We start from the raw sequence: 21,141 nt of genomic DNA, 5'->3' as shown, positions 1-21,141 counted from the left end.
CATATATCACCGTCAACGGCACTCGGCAGCCTAGCTACGCGGACTGTGAACGTTGTTGTTATGCACAAACCGTTTGAGGTGAAACAGTTTCGCGAGAAATACTTAGATGCTAATTTAAACCATGAATAATCAATAAAAGATACCCAAAATGAGAAACGATACATAGTCATTAAAATTTCATTGGAAGGAAAATTCACTAACACCAATCCAGACTACCACACAGAATAATATACAGCGATGTTTGTCCCCAAGATCAAAGTTCACGCGGCTTGACCTCCCACTGTGACAGAAAACGGTTCGCTTCGCGTCGGCAGGACGAACACTGCGCTCAGCCATCTGACCCTTCACCTACAGCAACAAGACAAACAATGAAGCCAGTCTTCAGGGACGGGGGGGGGGGGTGACTGTGACGGTGGGGTGACGGTCGCGTCACCGCCAGACGCTGACCCGTCCTGTGCACTGATGCAGTCTAGCTCCACTAACCACCGTTAGACGTTGTCGCTGAAAATAAAGGATTTGCATATGTGTGTTGAAAAGAAGCAGTTCAGCAGCAGGAGCAGCCGACAAATAGGGATGGAAGAGCAAGGAACATTTGGCTTTGACTTTCACATTCTATGTCGCCAAAACTCAACCTCCTACCACAGCTACTGCCCCGGTCAAATGGTTATCACCGAAAAAATATAGGCACTCTGTATCAATATTACTTATTTTAGCGAGCCATCACGATCCGCCGCACTGGAAACGAGTCACCATTGCGGCTAAGTTTACCACCGTCCACCGGCGTCGTTTTTACGGTTCTGGCGCGTTCAACGGCAGAAATCCGGGGAACTATTTTGGTTTTGTTTCTTGTGCCATCCTGCTGACCCGTTTCCCTCGCCCCATTTACTCCCATTCCCCTCGCTCTCCTTCCGCTCCCCTGATCCACAGGTAGAAATAGCCTGTCCAGCAGTGTGCACTGTGCAGCGTTTTGATCCACGCCTAGCTGAAATGGGTCATGGCTACCAAAAGAAAACACAGCCCGCATAGCTGAAGACGTCGAAGCCATGTGTTGGCCGGATTTCTGTTGGCTTATGAATTAAGATAACATGTGGATGGTGGGGAGCTCTGAATGGGACTGGAATTAGACTGAACTGAACCGGGACTAGAAGAGACTGGGATGAAGCGGGACTTTATCCAATTAATTCAATAGATGCCGGATTTATCACATGCAAGCAGCAAGAATGTGCCATAGAAAAAGGAAAACATCTTCAATAGACGCTGTGGTGTAAAAAAGGAGCCAATACAATAGACCGTCTGCCTACAAGACCAAAAGGTCTTCAATCATAATCAAAATTGACCATTTAGATCAAGCAGTGGCCTGACCCGCATTACAGTTAACATGCTGAAACAGTATCGGACGAGTGACAATGCAAATGACAATACATTCAAATTGTCTAGTTGGAATAACTAGACCAGAAAACGTATGATACCTACATTACTGAAAAATAACCGAAAATTGGTATGACTAGCATTATGAATTGGTATGACATGTATATTGTGAGCTAGCATTAAAGGGACCCTCCCACCTTAAAGGGACCCTCCCACCTTCAAAAAAGTTTATGAATTGACATGAAAGTGATGTCGCTCGGTTCAGAAAGAGCGAAAACGAATATCTATCAAATTTCACCGAAAAATATTCACCGGTTTTCAAGATATTAGACTTTTACTTTTGTTTACTTTTTTGGGATCTCCGCTGTTTTTAGCGACTTTATTTTAGAAGTGTGGCGTTTGCGGCAGATGTTGCGCGCAAATAGCATATACCACCGCGTGCTACAAAACGTTTTAGTCAAACATTTAAAAATCGTTAGATATTTGCGCTGACGTCACACATTCAGAGGGGTATTCCTAAGCATTAGCCCCTCTGAATCAAAATGCTGCAATTTTGAAATTCAATATTTCCGATTTCAGACATTTCTCGATGTTGTGAGTGCCGAAACCGGTAATTGTGAGCCAGGGACCCCATTTTGGCTATCTCAACTCAAATCTAATGTTAACCCTAGAACGCCTAGGGGGGGGGGGTTGTATCAACCCCCCCCCCTGAGGTTTTTTCGAAGTGCACGCTAAACGGCTTGTCGTAGCGGGCTGAAATTTTCAATACCCTCTGGGGCAACCTTTGCGCATCTTTTGCCGAAAAAAAATTGATCGGGTCATGTCAGGTCACGGAGTTATGACGTCATAAGAGGTACAGCCTCCGGCCGGATTTTCACAAACTGAGTGCCAACGCCCGAGGTTTCCTGCCGGTTGTACGGACATCGGTTGATGGATCGTGATGAAACTTCCCATGCATGTTGGGGCAAGTATTGGCTATCATATGGTATAAGAAATTTGACCGGGTCAGGTCAGGCCACGGAGCTATGACGTCACAAGAGGAACAGCGTCCGGTACTATTTTTGAAAAGCGCCCGAACCACTATTTTGCTAATTCTTGTCACCTCAATGGGAATATGCAGCAATATTAGCTTCTATAGGGAGCAAATGGACCTCCCAAATCCAAAAATACAATCAGATTTCAAAAATTTAAATTTTGATTTTTCGAATTTCTGCCGCCGACTGTGACCTTGCCGACTTCCGGCGCTCCCAACGCGCCATTTTTAGAGCTAGGGAAACGAAATACATACCAAACGATAGAGAATTGATCAAGGAACACGATAGTGAAGGTTTCAAGTCGATATCTCCCACCGTTTTGCCGCAATCGCCGCCGAAAGTTGAAAAAAGTATATTTTTCCGAAAATTTAACCTTTGACCGGTCAAAAGTAGGTCAAATGTTGACCTAGGACCAAAAAATATACCACCAATCGCGAGATCTCGTTGAGAGCAATCCGTTGGTTCTTTCCGCTAAGCTCTACGACCTTCCGTTTCGAAACGCCAGGGGGGGGGGGTCGTAACAACCCCCCCCCCCTGGTCGTTCGTGTTATGAGAAATGGCCTGGTCGTGCGAGGGTTAAGGTGGGAGGGTCCCTTTAACATAAGTTTTGAGTTGAGATAGCCAAGTTTGCGGCCAGGCTCAGAAACCACCATTTATCCTGGTCGCAACCCCCGCAGCTTTATGGTGTTCAAGAAATTTCTTCCCTTTACTTGCAGGGTGGGACCAGCGTAGTCCCTATCTCTTAACCATTACGGGAATCTGATGACGTCACCAGGCTTTCGAACGTCCGTTAAATGTTTGACTAAAACGTTTTGTAGCACGCGGTGGTATATGCTGCTTTGCGCGCAACAAATGCCGCACTTTCAAATAAAGTCGCTAGGAACAGCGGAGATCCCAAAAAGTAAACAAAAGTAAAAGTCTAATATCTTGAAAACCGGTGAATATTTTTCGATGAAATTTGGTAGATAATCGTCTTTGCTCTTTCTGAACCGAGCGACATCACTTTCATGCCAATTCATTAACTTTTTGAAGGTGGGAGGGTCCCTTTAACCTTACATCACAAGTACCTAATGTTTATTCCAGGTTCGGTACTTGAATAGCGTGTAAACGAACCTGATACACTGGCGGATCCAGGGGGGGCCACCGGGGCCATGGCCCCCCCCCCAAAAGCCTGAAAGGGGGGCCAACATATCTTTTGGCCCCCCCCAAAAACGCTTGGAGAAAAATTAATGTGAGAAGGTTGCGTAGTAGATAGTAGATACCTACTAGAATCAGCAGCGTGATTCAATAGCGTAGAGAAAGTCAGGGGCGCGGGAACTACTTTCAGACTGGGGGAGCACACCATAATAGAGATCAACCTAGGGTCCCCCCAAATCTAGTTTTCTCACCGGTTTTAGGCCACTTATTTTTCATCCCTTGGCTTTTTCAACAAAAAAAAAAGAAACAGTTGCAAAAAAGGACGGTATTCCGTCTGAAAGTTGTGGGGGCACCGCCCCCACTGGCGGATCCAGGGGGGCCACCGGGGCCATGGCCCCCCAAAAGCCTGAAAGAGGGGGCCAACATATCTTTTGGCCCCCAAAACGCTTGAAGAAAAATTAATGTGAGAAGGTTGCGTAGTAGATACCATAATCAGCAGCGTGATTCAATAGCGTAGAGAAAGTCAGGGGCGCGGGAACTACTTTCAGACTGGGGGAGCACACCATAATAGAGATCAACCTAGGGTCCCCCCAAATCTAGTTTTCTCACCGGTTTTAGGCCACTTATTTTTCATCCTTTGGCTTTTTCAACAACAAAAAAAAGAAACAATTGCAAAAAAGGACGGTATTCCGTTTGAAAGTTGTGGGGGCACCGCCCCCACTGGCGGATTCAAGGGGGCCACCGGGGCCATGGGCCCAAAAAGCCTGAAAGAGGGGGCCAACAATCTTTTGGCCCCCCAAAACGCTCGAAAAAAAATTAATGTGAGAAGGTTGTGTAGTAGATACTTACTAGAATCAGCAGCGTGATTCAATAGCGTAGAGAAACCCAGGGGCGCGGGAACTACTTTTAGACGGGGGGGAGGTCACACCATGATAGAGATCAACCTAGGATCCCCCAAATATAGTTTTGTCGCCGGTTTTAGGCCACTTATTTTTCATCCCTTGGCTTTTTCAACAAAAAAAGAAAACATTTGCAAAAAGGAGCGGTATTCTGTCTGAAAGTTGTGGGGGCACCACCCGCACGGCCCCAGAGTTGGGGGGGGGGGGGGGGGCAAGCTGCCACCACTGCCCCCTCCCCCCGGTTCCCGCGCCTATGGAGAAACTACCGGGTTTACTAGCTTCCTTCATAAAGTGTCGTCATGTCTTATCGTCACCCGAGAAGGTCTTATTGCATAAATATCGATTGAGCTGTCATGTTACTTGCTGTGGCAGCCTGACCTGACATGACCCGGCAACTTTTCATTCACGGAATATGCGCAATAATTTTTTTAGGAAAACTCCTTGAGTTTTCGTTGAAAAAAAAAACTTGTTTTGTTTCGTAATTGTACAAGAAGCATATGAGGGACCTTTTTGTCCCTTCCTGCGAAACGGTAAAAGACTTATTTCGGTCACAGCTCAGGCCAATCTCTAAGGGTCAGTCGGGTCACTTATTTCTTAAAAGGGTCCTTACGGCATCCAAGGACCAATTCCGGCTTTTGAGTGCGCCACATCAGCATTTGATGCTACGACAGATGTCGAAATGTGAATATATGTTACAGGCCGTATGAAAATTCGGTCCGTTTGCAAACGGCCTGGCCCAGTCAGGCCATATGAAACTACCTGAAAACACCGGCCGTCTGCAAACTATGACCTGAAATATCAGACCGTTTGAAAACGACCTAGTTAGTTTCGGCCTAGCGGATCCAGGGGGGCCACGGGGTCATGCCCCCAAGCCTGAAAGGGGAACAACATATATTTTTTGTCCCCAAAAACACTTAAGAAAAATGAATGTGAGAAGGGCGTAGTAGGTAGAGAGAAAATACCGTATCATTAAAAATCTGTGAGCTTGATAAAAGTGTTGGTCTTGTCTTCACCCAAGAAGTTCTTATTGCACACTTTAACCATGGATGAAAGAACCTTCATCCCCTGGTTCTCCTTCATCCATGCTTTAAAGGGACCCTCCCACCTTAACATTAGTTTTGAGTTGAGATAGCCAAGTTTGCGGCCAGGCTCAGAAACCACCATTTATCCTGGTCGCAACCCCCACAGTTTTATGATGTTCAAGAAATTTCTTCCCTTTACTTGCAGGGTGGGACCAGCGTGGTCCCTATCTCTTAACCATTACGGGAATCTGATGACGTCATCAGGCTTTCGAACGTCCGTTAAATGTTTGACTAAAACGTTTTGTAGCACGCAGTGGTATATGCTGCTTTGCGCGCAACAAATGCCGCACTTTCAAATAAAGTCGCTAGGAACAGCGGAGATCCCAAAAAGTAAACAAAAGTAAAAGTCTAATATCTTGAAAACCGGTGAATATTTTTCGATGAAATTTGGTAGATATTCGTTTTTGCTCTTTCTGAACCGAGCGACATCACTTTCATGCCAATTCATTAACTTTTTTGAAGGTGGGAGGGTCCCTTTAACTCTCGATCGACGTGTGAAGTTATCGTGTAAGGTATCATGAAGCCGATCGCGACGAAACTTTAGTACCCTCATGGTGACAAAGTCTGAAAATTTCATGACCCTGACCCAAGTGAACTTTGACTTGTGGCCTATTTCTCGAGACTATCCGTGCGTTCGGAGAGCATGGAATATTCACCGTCCCCGGGAATATTCCCCGTGCCGCGTTCGGAGGCGTACCTATCTCTCTGAACGGCTAATCTCCGGAAATATTCCGCGCGCATGGAATATTCAACGGATTCCACGTGGAATGTGCCTCTCCGAACGCACCATATGTTTGGCCATGTTGGAGGCCATGTTTGGCCGGAATAGCGATTCGGCGTATGTCGGCTCACATTATCCGCGCTTTCATAGTCTTTTCGTGGTTTAAAACGCTCAAACATGTGATATGATGTTGCTCCCACGCATTAGGGCGGATGCCAATGTCACCTTACGGTCAAGTCAGGTCATTGACCTTTGATGACCTCGGTGCACTTTTCCGAGTTTAACATGTTTCTAGGATAGTTTCGTTTAGCTGATTTTGAATTTAGCATTTTGCAGCCATTTGAACATTTACGAAGTAGTTTTGATGCCTTCGTATCATATTACGTAGCTGCCAGTGGTAGTGGACACCTGCTATACGGACACCCATAAGTACCCCTACTGGTTGATCTGACCTGACCTGCCCCGACATGGTCTAAACGCATGAAGACATTATCTATGATCCAAACTAACATGAAATTTGTGATCAGCACAAAAAAAAAACGTATTACAGCCTTACTTTAGGAGGTTCTGACAGGTCCTGATTTTTCCGTCTTTTGGGTCTGTGACCTGACCTGGGCGGTGTTTCACGGCACGCTGCCAGCCGCTGCCAGCGCTGATGGCACTTTTGGTTTCAATGGAGACATCAACAAGCCTATACCCACAACACTACCGAAGGCTGACCTTAGCTCGCGGAATGCGCTGTCAGCGGCTGTCAGCACGACCGTGAAACACCGCCCTGGAAGGTCAACCAATGACCAAGGACCTTAAAATCGGGTATCATCGGCTTCGTCTCGTCACTCACGGGCAACACGCCTGTTTTTTTTTTCCGCGAGCTCTAGCTTAATCAGGGGCCGAACGGCAGGGGGTCCAACCGACACCTCCCAGCCCGCGAAGGCTGCGCCACGTACCGACCCGGAGCGGGCTAATTGGTCGACAAAAGCAATTTGAAGTGTTTTCAAAGTAATATTTAGGCTCGGGTTGGGTGGGCTACCATTTCTATATTTTTTTATTTTTAGTTTTAAAAAAATATCGTTTCAGGGCTGTGACGAAAAAATAAGTGGCCTAAATCCGATGAGAAAACAGGATTTGGGGGTACCCTAGGTTTGGTTACTTGCAGGAGTTGCCCCCCCCCCCCCCAAAACGCAAGTCTGGATCCGCCAGTGACCTGATATATGTATGCATAAACGGTATGATCCTAATTGATCTCGATATAGGCAGCTTGGTTTGTGCCCCCCCCCCCCCCCCCCCCTGAGCAATAAGTGTTGGAACTGGATCATGGATGGTTTGAAACTTAACTTTTTCCTCCGGTAATCCACGTCGCTAATAGGATGTATTTACGTATGTTTTTTATCTTTCCTGTCCTGTGTGCCGGTATCGTTTTAATCGTGCTAACCAAGACGGCAGTTTTAAAGGCGTGGTCTGAGCAGTCACAACGACTCACAGGCGTAAACTATTACGTGTAGCCTGGCCTACGATAAAAAGCAGGCAGCTTATCTAATCTATGTTACTTCCGAGTTCCGTTATTCAGGTTTTGTCGACAAGTGCTAAAACCAGCTCCACGATAAGACTTATCTTTTCTTCAAGAAGCTTTGTAAGCCCAAATTGATCTGAATAGATTCCAGAATATAAGCCGAGAAGTGTGTCGTTGGAACGCCAGATTCTGACGTTTCATTCTTCAAATGTAGACAACTCCCCCAGATGTGGGCGGGTCTCTGACAAACAAGATCACGTGGCCGGAATGCCTTCTGGCCACTGGCCAGTAGGTGACAGGGGAGGTCACCCCAGATAGTGTTCAGCTGGACAGTTACCGGGAAGGGCGAGCCCACATCACCAATGGAAAAGTACCGGTCGCCGGCGGGCAGCCGGCTGCAGGGGAACAGGGGCGCATGTCACGCAGCCGACCGACGACGACGCGTGGTTGGCTGTCGCGGCCCGACCGACTGGCCAGCGCACGCGCGCCGAAAGACAGGCCCCGGACGGAGCCAGGGAGGCACCGGCAGCCGGTCACTGTCGGACCGACGCCAGCCAGGAGCGCACCGCGACCTGACCTCCCGGCAGACACACCCGATTCACTCAGCCGTCGCCGCCGCCGCCGAACTGGCACCTCAGACTTGCAACACGGAGCTCAACCTACCACTTCTTCTTCACGATGACTGGCGATAACAGCTTCATCACGGCTTCTAAACCGTCAGACGGCACGGTCCGCGCCAGTCGGCCGGCCGCCGCCTGTAACGGCCATGTAACGACTCACAACGGTGCTGGTAAGGCCATCCCACCGCCCAGCACAGCAAAGCCGACCTATCACATGAACGGCATCACCAACGGAACGGCAAGTAAGGCTGCCGAGACCCGGCCGTTCTACCAGCGAGTCCTCGCGCTAGTCGAGGAGCTGGAGCTGCCGTGCGCCGTGCAGCACGAGCGCGACAGCCGGCCCCCGCTGCTGCGCTTCCACCAGCCGTCAGAGCTGGCGCAGCTGCTGCCGATGCAGCTGGGTGAGCCGGTGGCCAGCGAGGACGAGCTGCTCCAGCTCTGCCGACGCGCCGCCGAGCTCTCCGTGCGCACCGACGACGTCCGCTTCAGGAACCAGCTGTTCGGCGGCATGGACAAGTACGGCCTGGCCGGCGCGCTGCTCACCGAGTGCCTCAACACCAGCCAGTACACGTACGAGGTGTCTCCCGTGTTCACCCTCTGCGAGGCCGAGCTGCTCGCCAAGGTGCGACGCATCATCGGCTGGAGCTCCGGCGACGGCATCTTCGCCGCCGGCGGCTCCATGTCCAACCAGTACGCCCTCGCGATGGCACGCTACAACCGTCATCCGGAGGTGAAGACCCAGGGCATGTTCGGCGCCAAGCCGATGGTGGTCTTCACCTCTGTAGACTCACACTACTCGATCATGAAGGCGGCCAACTGGCACGGTTTCGGCTCTGACAACGTGGTTCAGGTGGGCACCGACTCGCTGGGCCGGATGCGGCCGGACCTGCTGCTGGAGGCCGTGCAGCGCGTTCTGGCCGAGGGCCGCGAGCCGCTCTTCGTCAACGCCACGTGCGGCACCACCGTGCTGGGCGCCTACGACCCCGTGCCGGCCATCGCCGACATCTGCCAGCAGTACGGCCTCTGGCTGCACGTGGACGCGTGCTGGGGCGGCGCAGCCATGCTCTCCCGCCGCTGGCGGCACCTGCTGACCGGCGTCGAGCGCGCCGACTCGGTGGCCTGGAACCCACACAAGATGCTGGGCGCGCCACAGCAGTGCGCGCTCATCGTGACGCGTCACGAAGGCCTGATGCACCACTGCAACTCGGCCAAGGCCACCTACCTGTTCCAGCAGGACAAGTTCTACGACGTGAGCTACGACACGGGCGATAAGTCGATCCAGTGCGGCCGCAAGGTGGACGCTTTCAAACTGTGGGTCATGTGGAAGGCGCACGGCGACGCGGGTCTGGAACGGATCATCGACACCACGTTCGCCGCGTCCCGGTTCTGCGCCGCCGAGGTGGCGCGTCGGCCCGGCTTCAGGCCCGTGCTGCCCAGCAACGACTCCCAGTGCGCCAACGTCAGCTTCTGGTACGTGCCGGAGGCTCTGCGCGGCCAGGAGGAGACGGAGGAGTGGTGGCAGCGGCTCAACCAGGTCGCTCCGCGCATCAAGGAGGGCATGATGCGCAGCGGCTCGCTCATGGTCAGCTACCAGCCTCTGCCGTCCAAACGATTCCACAACTTCTTCCGTTTGGTGTTCACGGGCGCGCCGCAGCCCAGCGAGCAGGATGTCACCGAGGCCCTGGACGAGATCGCCAGGATTGCCGAGGGTCTCTAGCGGTCGCGCGCCCTGGGCGGTCCGGCCGACGCCGCCAGCGCCACCTGTAGCCGTACTGACGGGGAGGGGAGGGACGGGTGGGGTAGAGCCGCACCGGGGCGAGCCAACGACTGCTGGGTCCAGTCTGCGGTAGAGTCGCCCTGATAACGGCAATTTGTGTGATACTCAGGTTCAACGCACAAGGGTGTATCACATTACGAGATCTGAACACATATTCGCTAAAGATATTACGAAATACATCAGTCAATCACATACATTCGCGTTTGACATGGGATTACCGATTACCTGCACAACTGGGGCCCTACACAAAGTTCGTCACTATACCTAGCTGGAGCACAACATCCAGAAATAAACACGATCTAGTCAGTTACAACATAAACAATCTTTCATTAAATGTGTCGCATCGGCATGAGAATGGTGTGGTAGTGGCAGCAAAGGCACGAGAGAGCGTGGGTAAAGCTCTAGGTTACCGGTGACAGAACACGTTTTTCACCTAAGGATGTTCATAAACAGCATTATTTTTTACTGGCAGTTGCACATATGACCATATGTTCAAGTGCGTGTTGTGTCCAATTCCAATATCTATATCGGTAGTTATATGAGTCATGGGTGAAGGCACACGCGAAGGCAATCAAACTATCGAATGACGAAGGGTCAGTAAACTGCACATTCAATGCACATTCAGCATTTGTATCGATGAAACGTGTCGTGATTTGTAATTTGTTTTAAAGGTGTGGATATGCATTCGCGGGATGGAATGCGGTGGGAGGAACTTTGTGATTTTGCCCTCAAATCCGACTAAACAATAAAATACTCGCATGTGGATTTTGGAGGCATGAACGCCATTCCGAATATAGGATGTGTGTGCAATAAAATGATTCGTCTCTTCTCTATCGGTGTCTCTCCCTCTTCCATCACTTTTTTATGTCCCCCTCCTACTTTCCCTTTCCCTCTCTTCTCTCTTTCCTTTCCCTTCCCACTCTCCTCTCTCCATCCATCTCCCTCTATTTCCGCGTTGTTGTTTGTTTGCTTTGTTGGACTGATCCGTATAACTATGTATTGGTCTAATTAGATAAGTCCAGAGTTGTCGAATGGAAGGATAAATGGGAAACATTCGGGGTGCTGATCTGATCACCGGCTAGCGCAGTGCAGTGGTTGGACATCACGCAAACACTTTTCCCATGCACGGATTCAAGGAAATGGATCTCGGATCTGAGCCGCGGATTTTTATCTCGAATCCGATGGGATCACAGATTTTGACTATTTTGACGCGAGATCCATTGGGATCATAGACCCGAACCCATTTTTATCCAGGGACAAGGCGAGATCTTAGATAATACTCAATTTTTGTTGATACAGAAATTATCAAGGAAAACTTGCTGCAATTCGCACAATTCATAATTTTGTGGCACTCATCTCATTGACATGGAACCATCTGGAAACATGGTTTTGTAGGTGGAGTGTGGGATCCACTCGGATCATACCAATCGCTGTAAGTCCTCATGGATTGTATCAGATCTTAGGAGATCACACTTATATCCAGAACATATATTAGGTTTGCGTGGAATCAAATGAGATCAGAGATCCTAGCTTATCATTTGCTTCAAACTCCAACGAAATCTCCATCACTCGGATCCATGCACATGTCTGAATTAGGTCACGTTCAGGTCAAGGTCGGGCTCAGGATAGGTTAAATAAAATCATCTTCGAAAGCTGGTATTTTAGAGTTAATTCGACGTCTATCTTTAAACTTATTTTTCGTTATGGCGATACGCTACGATCGGGTAATCACCATGGCAGTGCGATTTAATTAAACTACACGGAGAAAATTTAAAACACTGTTAACGGTGTAAGTGGTTAAACTGCATACCCACGGGTGTTTTTGAAAGGTGTCAGATAACACTTATATGAGCGTCAAGATACACCATTGTACTATCCCTAAGGGTGTCCAGTTTCTGCACTGAAAACTTAAATGATTCCGGGGGTGTGATATTAGGAGAATGGTCTAAAACGAAACCCCAGTTATTCCCGTAATATACTTCAAGTAGCACCTTTTTGGCCTTAGATACCCCCAATATCCCAACATTATTACCCTAATATGCCTGTTGGATGGCTAAGTGGAATCAAAATGATTATCTGGTTATGCCTCCATTATTCTTACGAAATGCCTAGTGTATTCCCCCTGAATCTCCTCTATGCCCCTTTGATGCCCCCTAGCATAGTTCGGATGCTCCGTCTAAACCCGATCTATGCTCCTTTGATGCTATCTATATACCCCATTGATGCTCCTTTGATGCTTGCTATAAACCCCATTGATGCTCCTTTGATGCTCTCTATATATACCCTATTGATGCTCCTTTGATGCTCTCTACATACCCCATTGATGCTCTCTATATACCCCATTGATGCTGATTTGATGCTCTCTATGCACCACATTGATGCTCCTTTGATGCTCTCTATATACCCCATTGATGCTTCGTTCCGCAGTGGCGGATCAAGGGATGGGCTCGCGGGGTCATGCTATTCCTCGTGAGATCCCCATGAGATACCTAGCGCACTGATTTCTTTACCCACACAAAGGTAAGAGACGCCATTTATGTAACCACCTTCGCCCTTCCTCTGAATTTCCTGGATCCGCCCATGCCATCGACGCTCAGCCACACCAACAGCAACCACGATACGCTTGTGTGTATAAGAAAAACGTACTGTATTGATTGGAAAGACAACTGCCTCTGCATTCATTTCAAAATCACAGCTTCCTAGTTGCCAAGAGACATTCAATTTGTACAGTCTGTCTTAAAATGATTTCCAATTTGGGTTTAGACAAAAACATTCAACTTACATGCCAATCTCGTTACTCCATGATTTCATTACTGAAAACTTGTCTGTCAGACGTAAAGCTGCAGCAATATACCTGGACCTTGCTCGTGCCTTTGATACCGTAAATATTGATATTCTGCTTCGCAAACTATCTAAATACGGCGTTGGAGATAGTGCTTATCAACTTCTATCATCATATCTAACGTCAAGGTCACAAAAACTTAAATACAAAGACATCATCTCAGGTGCCAGGGACGTCACCTGTGGTGTACCGCAGGGCTCGCTTCTGGGACCATTGTTATTTCTTACTTATATTAATGATTTACACGCTGCCTGTCAAGAAGCCAAAATATTCCTCTTTGCTGATGACACTGTATTGCTATATTCTGCTCCAACTCTGGCTGAGCTGCAAAGCATTATTTCAAGGTCGTTCCCTAAGATACATAAGTGGCTTCAGGCCAATAGATTATCTCTCTCAATACCTAAAACTTTCTATCAAATATACTCCTCTCAAGGGACTGAGCCAGATTTAACAATTCCGGTTGCAAACTCATGTCTTAAACGAACTAAAACTGTAAAATATCTCGGTATTCTCATTGATGAGAACCTAAAATTCAAATCGCACATTAACAAAGTATCAGGAATTTGTAGTAGAAACTTAGGTATTCTTTACAGAGCCAGATACTTACTTACCCGAGACTTACTGATTCTCCTATATAGGTAATTCACTAGTACAACCCTACCTTATGTATTGTTCACATATTTGGGGCTCGAACTATCCGACAACCCTCAAACCTATTATAACAGTCCAGAAGCGAGCCATTCGCCTGATTATGAACAAGGAGCCCAGAACATCTACATCCCCACTCTTCAGAGAGTTACGAATGCTGAAATTCAACGATCTAGTTAAGTATCAAATCCTATTGGTTCTACATGACTGTCTATTTGGTCATCTTCCTAACGCGGTAGCTGACAGACTAGCCATTAACCATGACTCCCCAAGTAGATCGAGACGTACGCAACATTTCCGAGAGCAGAGTAGTACAAGTGGTAATATTCCCAACCACAGACTTACTAACTACCGACGATATGTACTATTCCATGCGGGCCCATTGTTGTGGAATGAAGTTGTAGCCTCACGAATTCCCAATATTAATGATATTCCGGCATCTAAAGCCTTATTTAAAAAATGCATTAAAATCATATTTATTGATACTTATTAACCTGTCTTGCATACTCTCTATATACTTGATACACACCCACACCCGTCTTGCGGTACTCCGGAGCAAGGCGAGCGGCTAGCCAATCTGTATCTTCTTTTCTCTTTCTTTTTTTCTCTCTCTTCTTTTTTTTTAAAACTACATCTTATCACCACGGTAACCACAAATCCACCTGTGCGTAAATTATCATTTATCACCCTGTCGTTAAATGATTTAATCAAATAACTAATTTGTGCTTTGTGTAGTGGCCACGGGAAGCCTTGTGACCTTTGCCACACACAATTGCACGTACAGCCCGGAATATATCATTAGCACATTCAGTTTTGTTTATATATTTTCGCAATACATGTATATCAAGCAAAATCAGTGTTAAAGGAAATAGTTCACTTTTAACATGGGGTTTGGAACTGGAATAGCAGTTTTGTTGCTTGCGCTGAGACTAGCACAAATCAGAAGCTTTTACGGCCCAACGATCACCCTAGACGAAGATATTCCATTTTTCGTTCCGAAAAGAGTGCCTTGCAGAGGAATGCGTGCCTTGCTGAGGAATGCAGTCACGTCATCGTCAGCCAATCAGAATGCTGCTTACAGCCGATGGGTTTGTCCTACGCAATATGATTGGTCAACGCGTAATAAGCTTCCGCGTCAAACATTATTTTATATAGAATATAGTTCTTCTTATACTAAAATATCGAAAATAATCCTTTTTACAAAAACGTTTTGTTTTATTTTCTGATCATTTTGAGCATAAAAGAACATAAATCCATAGCAAAATACTAATTTCAGGAAAGTGAACTATTTCCTTTAAGAAGCCATTTGTTCGCTATCTATCAATCCTATTCCCCCCCCCCCCTCTACCCCATGCCCATGACATCACCATCTATATGTCCATTACATACATACCTCACTCCCTGTTTCCAGCACCCTCCGGACGCTGCTCAACTGTCGGCTCACTCTGCTGCCTGGGCTTACGCTGCCCTGCGGAGCTCAGCCACGGGCGACGGGATGTCGGCTCCAACTGTCGCGGCCTGTGCTGCCGATCGGGCCTCAGTCCCTACCGGCGCCGGATGGGACGCCGACGTCGGCCGCTGCCGATCCGTCTGTGGTCCGCCGATGATCGGACTCGTGCTGGACTCGTGCCATAACTACCTCCGATGTGACTCGCGGCAAGCTGCCGACGTCCATCTCAGTCGCCAGAATGCTGCCATCTGGGCCCTCGTTGCTGTTGGCGAGAGTCGCACTGCGAGTGGCCTAACCTCGACCTCCACTGACCTCGGTCCCTGCCGACACCGGTGGGACGCCACGTCGGCCGCTGCAGATCCGGCTCTGATCCACCGCCGATCAGACTCGTGCCATACCTACCTCCGACTTGATTCTCAGCAAGCCACCAGCGTCCGTCTCAGTCGCCCGTCACAATCACCAGGATGCTGCAATCTGGGCTCTCGTTGCTGACGGCGCGAGTCGCTCTGCGAGTGGCCTAACCTCGACCTCCGCTGACCTCGGACCCTGCCGACGCCGGTGCGATGCCACGTCGGCCGCTGCAGATGATGACCCTGCTCTGAATTGACGCTCCACTGGTCGTGGATGCTGCCGGCCCCGCCTCAAGCGCCGGTGATGCTGCCGCCTGAATGGGGCATTCCATGTCAACCGGGACAGCCAAAATCGGCCACCTCTGCGATTTTGTTCAAACTTGGTATACTTATAGGCTATTGGGTGAAACCTCTGAGGGTGAAAGGATTTTGTCATATGCCCTCGGGCTACAGAGATACAAGTCGCTAAACTTTTGCTTTTTGAGCAGAATTGGACGTGTATTGCAATCTTGAAAGATCTATAGCTTCAACATTTTTGAAGCTATTGATTTCAAACAAACTGAAACGTGTACATAAGGAGTTATGCTAGTTAAATTTGACAATTTTTACATTTTTTGGTGATTTTGAATTTATTTTATTTTGAATTAATTTCTTAAAATGTTATTTGTGAAAAATGGGTACCCTTCGATTTCGCTCAAATTTAGATATTGTCTTCCACTACACGTAAGGCACACGTGCTGAGAAAATTAGAGTGGGCCAACGATAACTTTGGATGATATAGCAACAAGTAGTGCAACGTAGCACGGGCGGTGGAAGAGGCCGATTTCGCTAACTCCACCTGTTTATCACCAATAACTCACGCCATAATTATCATATTAACGTCAAACTTTCAGTATCTGTCCAGAATTGAATTGCAAATCCTCCCGTGCAAGCAATAGGTAAATCGGTCCACAACTTTTCTAGTAATAGCGGTGTAAAGTCAAACATTCCTGGCGGAGCGGCTTGGCGGCCGGCGCCGGCCGTTGCCGCCTGAATGGTAGACTGTGCCGGCGCGGGACGGTTCCATCTTTGCACCTCGCTTCTTACCGCTGATTATGATCGATTCGTGTCAAATTTTGTGTGAAGGCTTAAAAATGTACAGGCAATCTAATGTTCAAATAAATACGAAAATCAACTAGTAAAAATTGAGGTATTAGGGTGCAAACACAAGCTGTGACTGAAACGTTTCCCGCGTCGGCCGATCCCCGCCTCTGCCGGCGCCATCTTACTCTTAGCAGGCCACTTACTGCCAAAGTTATGGTAAGATTAACTAGAGATTCTCATAACACTACAAATGTCGTATAAAGGAAGAAATAGAAAAATCGGCCAGTAACTCTTAGAGCTATGGGCGTATAAACGCAAAATAGTCACTATAGCAAATTTGATCACGTTTAACCTCATTTGATCTTGAAGATATTGATCTAGGACCATGAAATTGGAACACGATAAAGTTCCCCATCGCCCCACCTACAATTCAAATTCCGTTTTTCTAATACCTTTTTTGGCTAAACCGGGCCTTTCTCCCCTAGCGCTGGGAGAGTCAGGCGTATTTCCTTTTTGCAACCAAAGAAAGGCGCTGCCCGGAGAATACCCAATTTCATCATTAAAAAACTGGCTTACGATGACCAGTTATCTTCGTGGCTTAGTAGTAAGTGTGCCGAGTGTACCCACCTCGAAAGCTAAAGGTCGCTGGCTCGCGGCCGGTCAGCCTAAGCCCTGAAGTGTTTTAACCCGCGCCCTGCTGGGGGGGGTGTTTGAACACCCCCCCTTGTGGTTTTTCGCGAATATCTCAAAAACGGCGGCGCGGAGCGCCGCCGTTTTTGGTACACCTTATCATACATCAATTCTACACATGTTGTGAAAATTTCAGACCAAGGTCATTCAAGCTCAGGTCACCAGGTCACTTGAAGTGACCTCACCTCATAAAAAGTTTCAATGTCTGTCATAGCTACACCGAGTGACCGATCGCTTTGAAACTTTCAGCGATTGCTAAGAGCAATAGCATCTACAAAATGTATATCTCAGAATTTTGATATCGATGACCTAAGGTCAGGTCAATTTTGCGACCTCCCCATTGTAAGTCAATGGGAGAAAATTGAAAAGCGTCTGTTTTGGACAAAAGACATTATAAACACTCCCAAACATCGAATTATAAGTGTTTTAGACACACTGAACATGAAAATGGTGTCTGTGACCCTTGTTTATGCCCTGAGGTCATCTCAGGTCACGAATGGTATCTAACAGTTTTTCGCAAATAACTTTTGATAAAGGCATGCTAGAGCGATGAAAACGCCTTAGATGTGTTCAGCTCGACGATACGGATCGACTGATATGCAACATGACCCTTTCCGGTCAGGTCATGACCTTGACCTGAGGTCAAATTTTCAAGTTGACCTTTCAAGGTCAACTTATAGTTCATTCGATGCGTCTTGACGAGAGGAACACAATGCCGGTAAAAGTAAGCTCGTACAAGGCTTGGGTCAAAAGTTATTGCAGAAAAACTGTTTCCAAAAAAAATCGGCTATTTTTGCAGTTTTTGCCCCCTGCAGGCAAAACCTTTGACGTTAGGTCAAATCTGAGAGAATTACTCAGAAAGGGCGTTAAAAGGGCTATCGAATGCGCTTTTCCGCGGCGCTGTAGCTCTATTGGTTCTCGAGTTATGCGTTAGCTTCTTGGAAATTTTCGACATTCGACCTGGAAATCGGCGAAATTTTGCCTTCAATGACCTCTGGTGACCTGACCTTTGACCTAACCAAAAAATTGACCGAAGTGATTTCGTCATTATTTTTGACGCTCTTTCGAACGCCGCCTTCCGCGTATCGCTACGTGGCCCAGGAGCCGAGTTACAAGGGGGGGGGGGTGTTTGAACACCCCCCCCCCCAGCAGGGCGTGGAAATCCAGGACCCCCAGCCGGGCGCGGGTTAACACGCATTCATTTTTTAAGTAGCATCTGGCCAGCCGGCAACTGTCGTGAGGGCTAATGTTCGCACCTATCTAGGTAGCATTTGGCCAGTCGGCAACTGCCGTGAGGGCTGTACATATTTACGCGTGTTAGATTAGGTCAGGTCACGTCAGGTCAGGTTAGGTTTGCTTTAGTTTGGGGTAGAAAGAAGCATCTCCGGGTAGCGCCTCTCCTTGGTTGCTAAAACGAAACACGCGAGCCCCAGACATTACGAAGTCCAAAAGACAGTTACGTAGACGTCGGCCCATTCTGGATTTTTTATATGATGTAGCTAATGTATAGGAGGATAAAATATGTAAAAATGAGCAAAATCGAAGGGTACCCATTTTTCAGAAAATCAAAATTTATTTTTTGAATTTTAATTAAGTTCACTAATTAGTTAATTACGTCAATATTGTTATCCTCAAATGAAAGCCTGATCTATTCCCTCCATTTCACACTTTGTCTCGTGGTGATATGTCTAAAACTTCAATAGTTATGACGCTTTAAAAATGATAATGTGCCTTGCCTAAGTCAATGTTTGATGACGTGTATCTCGGAGACGTGACGTCATATCTTGACAAAAAAATGTCTCCTTTCTTTTCACATATAGATGACTAGGTTCACAAAGTTTCGCAAAAATCGGAGGAGGTGAGGTTCAAAATGATCATTTTTTGTCCCACTTGACGTGGAATGCCCCGAATGCCGGACTGGGCGCCTGGCCTCGATGTGCGCGAAACAAGCCCAAGCCCCCGCCCCTATGACCCATCCGGGCCAACCCGGGACTGGCCCCTCCTGTGAGGGGCCGGTCGGCCGGCCGGGCGTGCGGAGCGCCGACCTAGACGGGTCGACGCTTCGCTCGCCCGGTCGGTGGTTAGGGGGCACCGTCCGGGGTTGCTTGCCGGGCGGTGCGGGCGGGGGCTGGCGGCCCGCCTGGAGCGCCGGGGAGGTAGCCATCAGATCTCCCCGGCTGGGGAAGCATCCCCCAGCTCTCCCCAGGGCCGTGGACGGCACCGTCCCGGCCTGGCCAGGTGGGCCGCCGATGGTGAGCAGTGGGGACAGTCGTTTGGGCGATCACACTGCCCCGGTGGTGGCGTGAGGGGGATGTGAGATTTCTCCTCAGCTGCATTCACTGTATGCACTGTGTGAATCTAATGGCAATGGCGCTGCTCTTACCTACAACCTACTTAACTACTAACACTGACTGACCACTCTAACAATACTAGCATGTACATATCCTAAATCCAACCCCCTTCCACGAGCAGCGCCATCTATCTATTAGAACTGCCATGTACGCCATCTGTTTTCTGTTCCATGGGCTGCTCTCACTCGCTTTCTTTGTACCTGTTCAAATACACCACCGGTGGGAACCGGAATGAATAAAAGTACCGCGCAAAGTAACGGTGGATCCATCAAGCCTGACCGAGGAAGGGCCTGCTAAATTTGAATCACCGAAGCAATTGACATTCTCGACCACTCCCCAGGTCAATTGGTTCGGTGACTTTCAAATTACCTATAGCAGGCTCTTCTTCGGTCAGGCTTGATGGATCCACCGTCACTTTGCGCGGTACTTTTAAGACAGGCTGTACATACTATCCATATTAAACATACGTCACGCACACGCCTCATACCATAACAAACAAATAACAAATGCCATATCACATGTTGAGATCCAGGCTGTAAAAAAACAACACATGACACACGAGAAGCGCCGCTGGCTCTTCTACGATGACGGTTGTTTTGCGACTCTTACGAAGGAGTCGCAAAACAACCGGTGCCCCTTCAAATGGCGTGGTTTTTCCCACCTTTGCTACACAACGAAAGTTGAGCGTGTGGCTCCTACGAGTTCCCCCTCCCTGACCTCAAGAAAGTCCGACAACGTAGCCCAGGGGCTGCCACAGGATGTCAACAGGCCCGCCCATGTCGCTTGTGACCCCTTTCCCTGTGGGGCGGGCCATCACGTCCGTCTCCATCATCTCCGTCCATCACTCCGTCTCCACTCCGCCCCTGGGCTTACCTCACTGCGCGGGCACACTATGCTGTCAGCACCGACAGATTTTTCAGCGCGTCCGCCGTCGCTGTTGACTCTGCCGGCAGCCCCATGATGTCGTGGACGATGAACCACATCGTGGAGCGCGATGCACGGGACACTTTCTGGTTGAAGACGTAGTAGGCGACCCCGAAGAGGAGTGCCTCTTCAAGGCACTGGGCGCTGGCCACCACTGTTTCTTCGACCACGATGTCGAACTCGTCTCCCGCTCGTGTATCAGGGGACGTGTCATCGTCGCCGCTGGCGCCTCCATGACGACCGTTCCCTCCTCATCCAGAAGGCGCAGCAGTACCAGCGCCGCGTCCTCTGTGGATCAGGCAAGGAGGACGACGGACATATCACTTACTCATTTGAGAATATTTTTTATTCACACTGACGGGTCCAGGGATGCTCACACATACTCAAGAGTATGAGGCAATCCCCCCCCCCCCAATGCATTTTGTATAAGATTGGTTGAACAGGTTCGCTTATACTCGATATGTAAGAAGTTAACATGCATCAGAACAACGATGTTCAACTGTTGGGTACCTAACTATTTAAACAAATATAATGCTGTATAGTAATGATCTCATTTAGACATCAGAAGCACAAGTTCACGCAACCTTAGAAGAACACTACATATGAAAAATCAAGGGCCTAAGTCAATCCAAGCATTTCATCGTCATATGAGTTC

General features: G+C 48.3%; 1 protein-coding gene across 1 annotated transcript; it reads left to right on the top strand.

The window, feature by feature from the left end:
• The first annotated feature begins 8,268 nt into the window (after positions 1-8,268).
• On the top strand, positions 8,269-10,342 carry LOC122364340 (cysteine sulfinic acid decarboxylase-like). Its single transcript, XM_043334622.1, has one exon. The coding sequence runs from the start codon at positions 8,430-8,432 to the stop codon at positions 10,086-10,088; it is 1,659 nt and encodes a 552-aa protein (XP_043190557.1). The 5' UTR covers positions 8,269-8,429; the 3' UTR covers positions 10,089-10,342.
• The last annotated feature ends 10,799 nt before the right edge of the window (positions 10,343-21,141 follow it).

Source organism: Amphibalanus amphitrite, unplaced genomic scaffold (genome assembly GCF_019059575.1).
Source record: "Amphibalanus amphitrite isolate SeventyFive unplaced genomic scaffold, NRLGWU_Aamphi_draft 000669F_arrow, whole genome shotgun sequence".
NCBI classification, from domain to species: Eukaryota; Metazoa; Arthropoda; class Thecostraca; order Balanomorpha; family Balanidae; genus Amphibalanus; species Amphibalanus amphitrite.
Note: the sequence above shows the minus strand (reverse complement) of the source record. Positions and strands in the feature narration are given on the sequence as shown.

Bases quoted from the DNA above. Each gene is read 5' to 3' on its own strand.
- LOC122364340 (XM_043334622.1), top strand. From the start codon at position 8,430: ATGACTGGCGATAACAGCTTCATCACGGCTTCTAAACCGTCAGACGGC.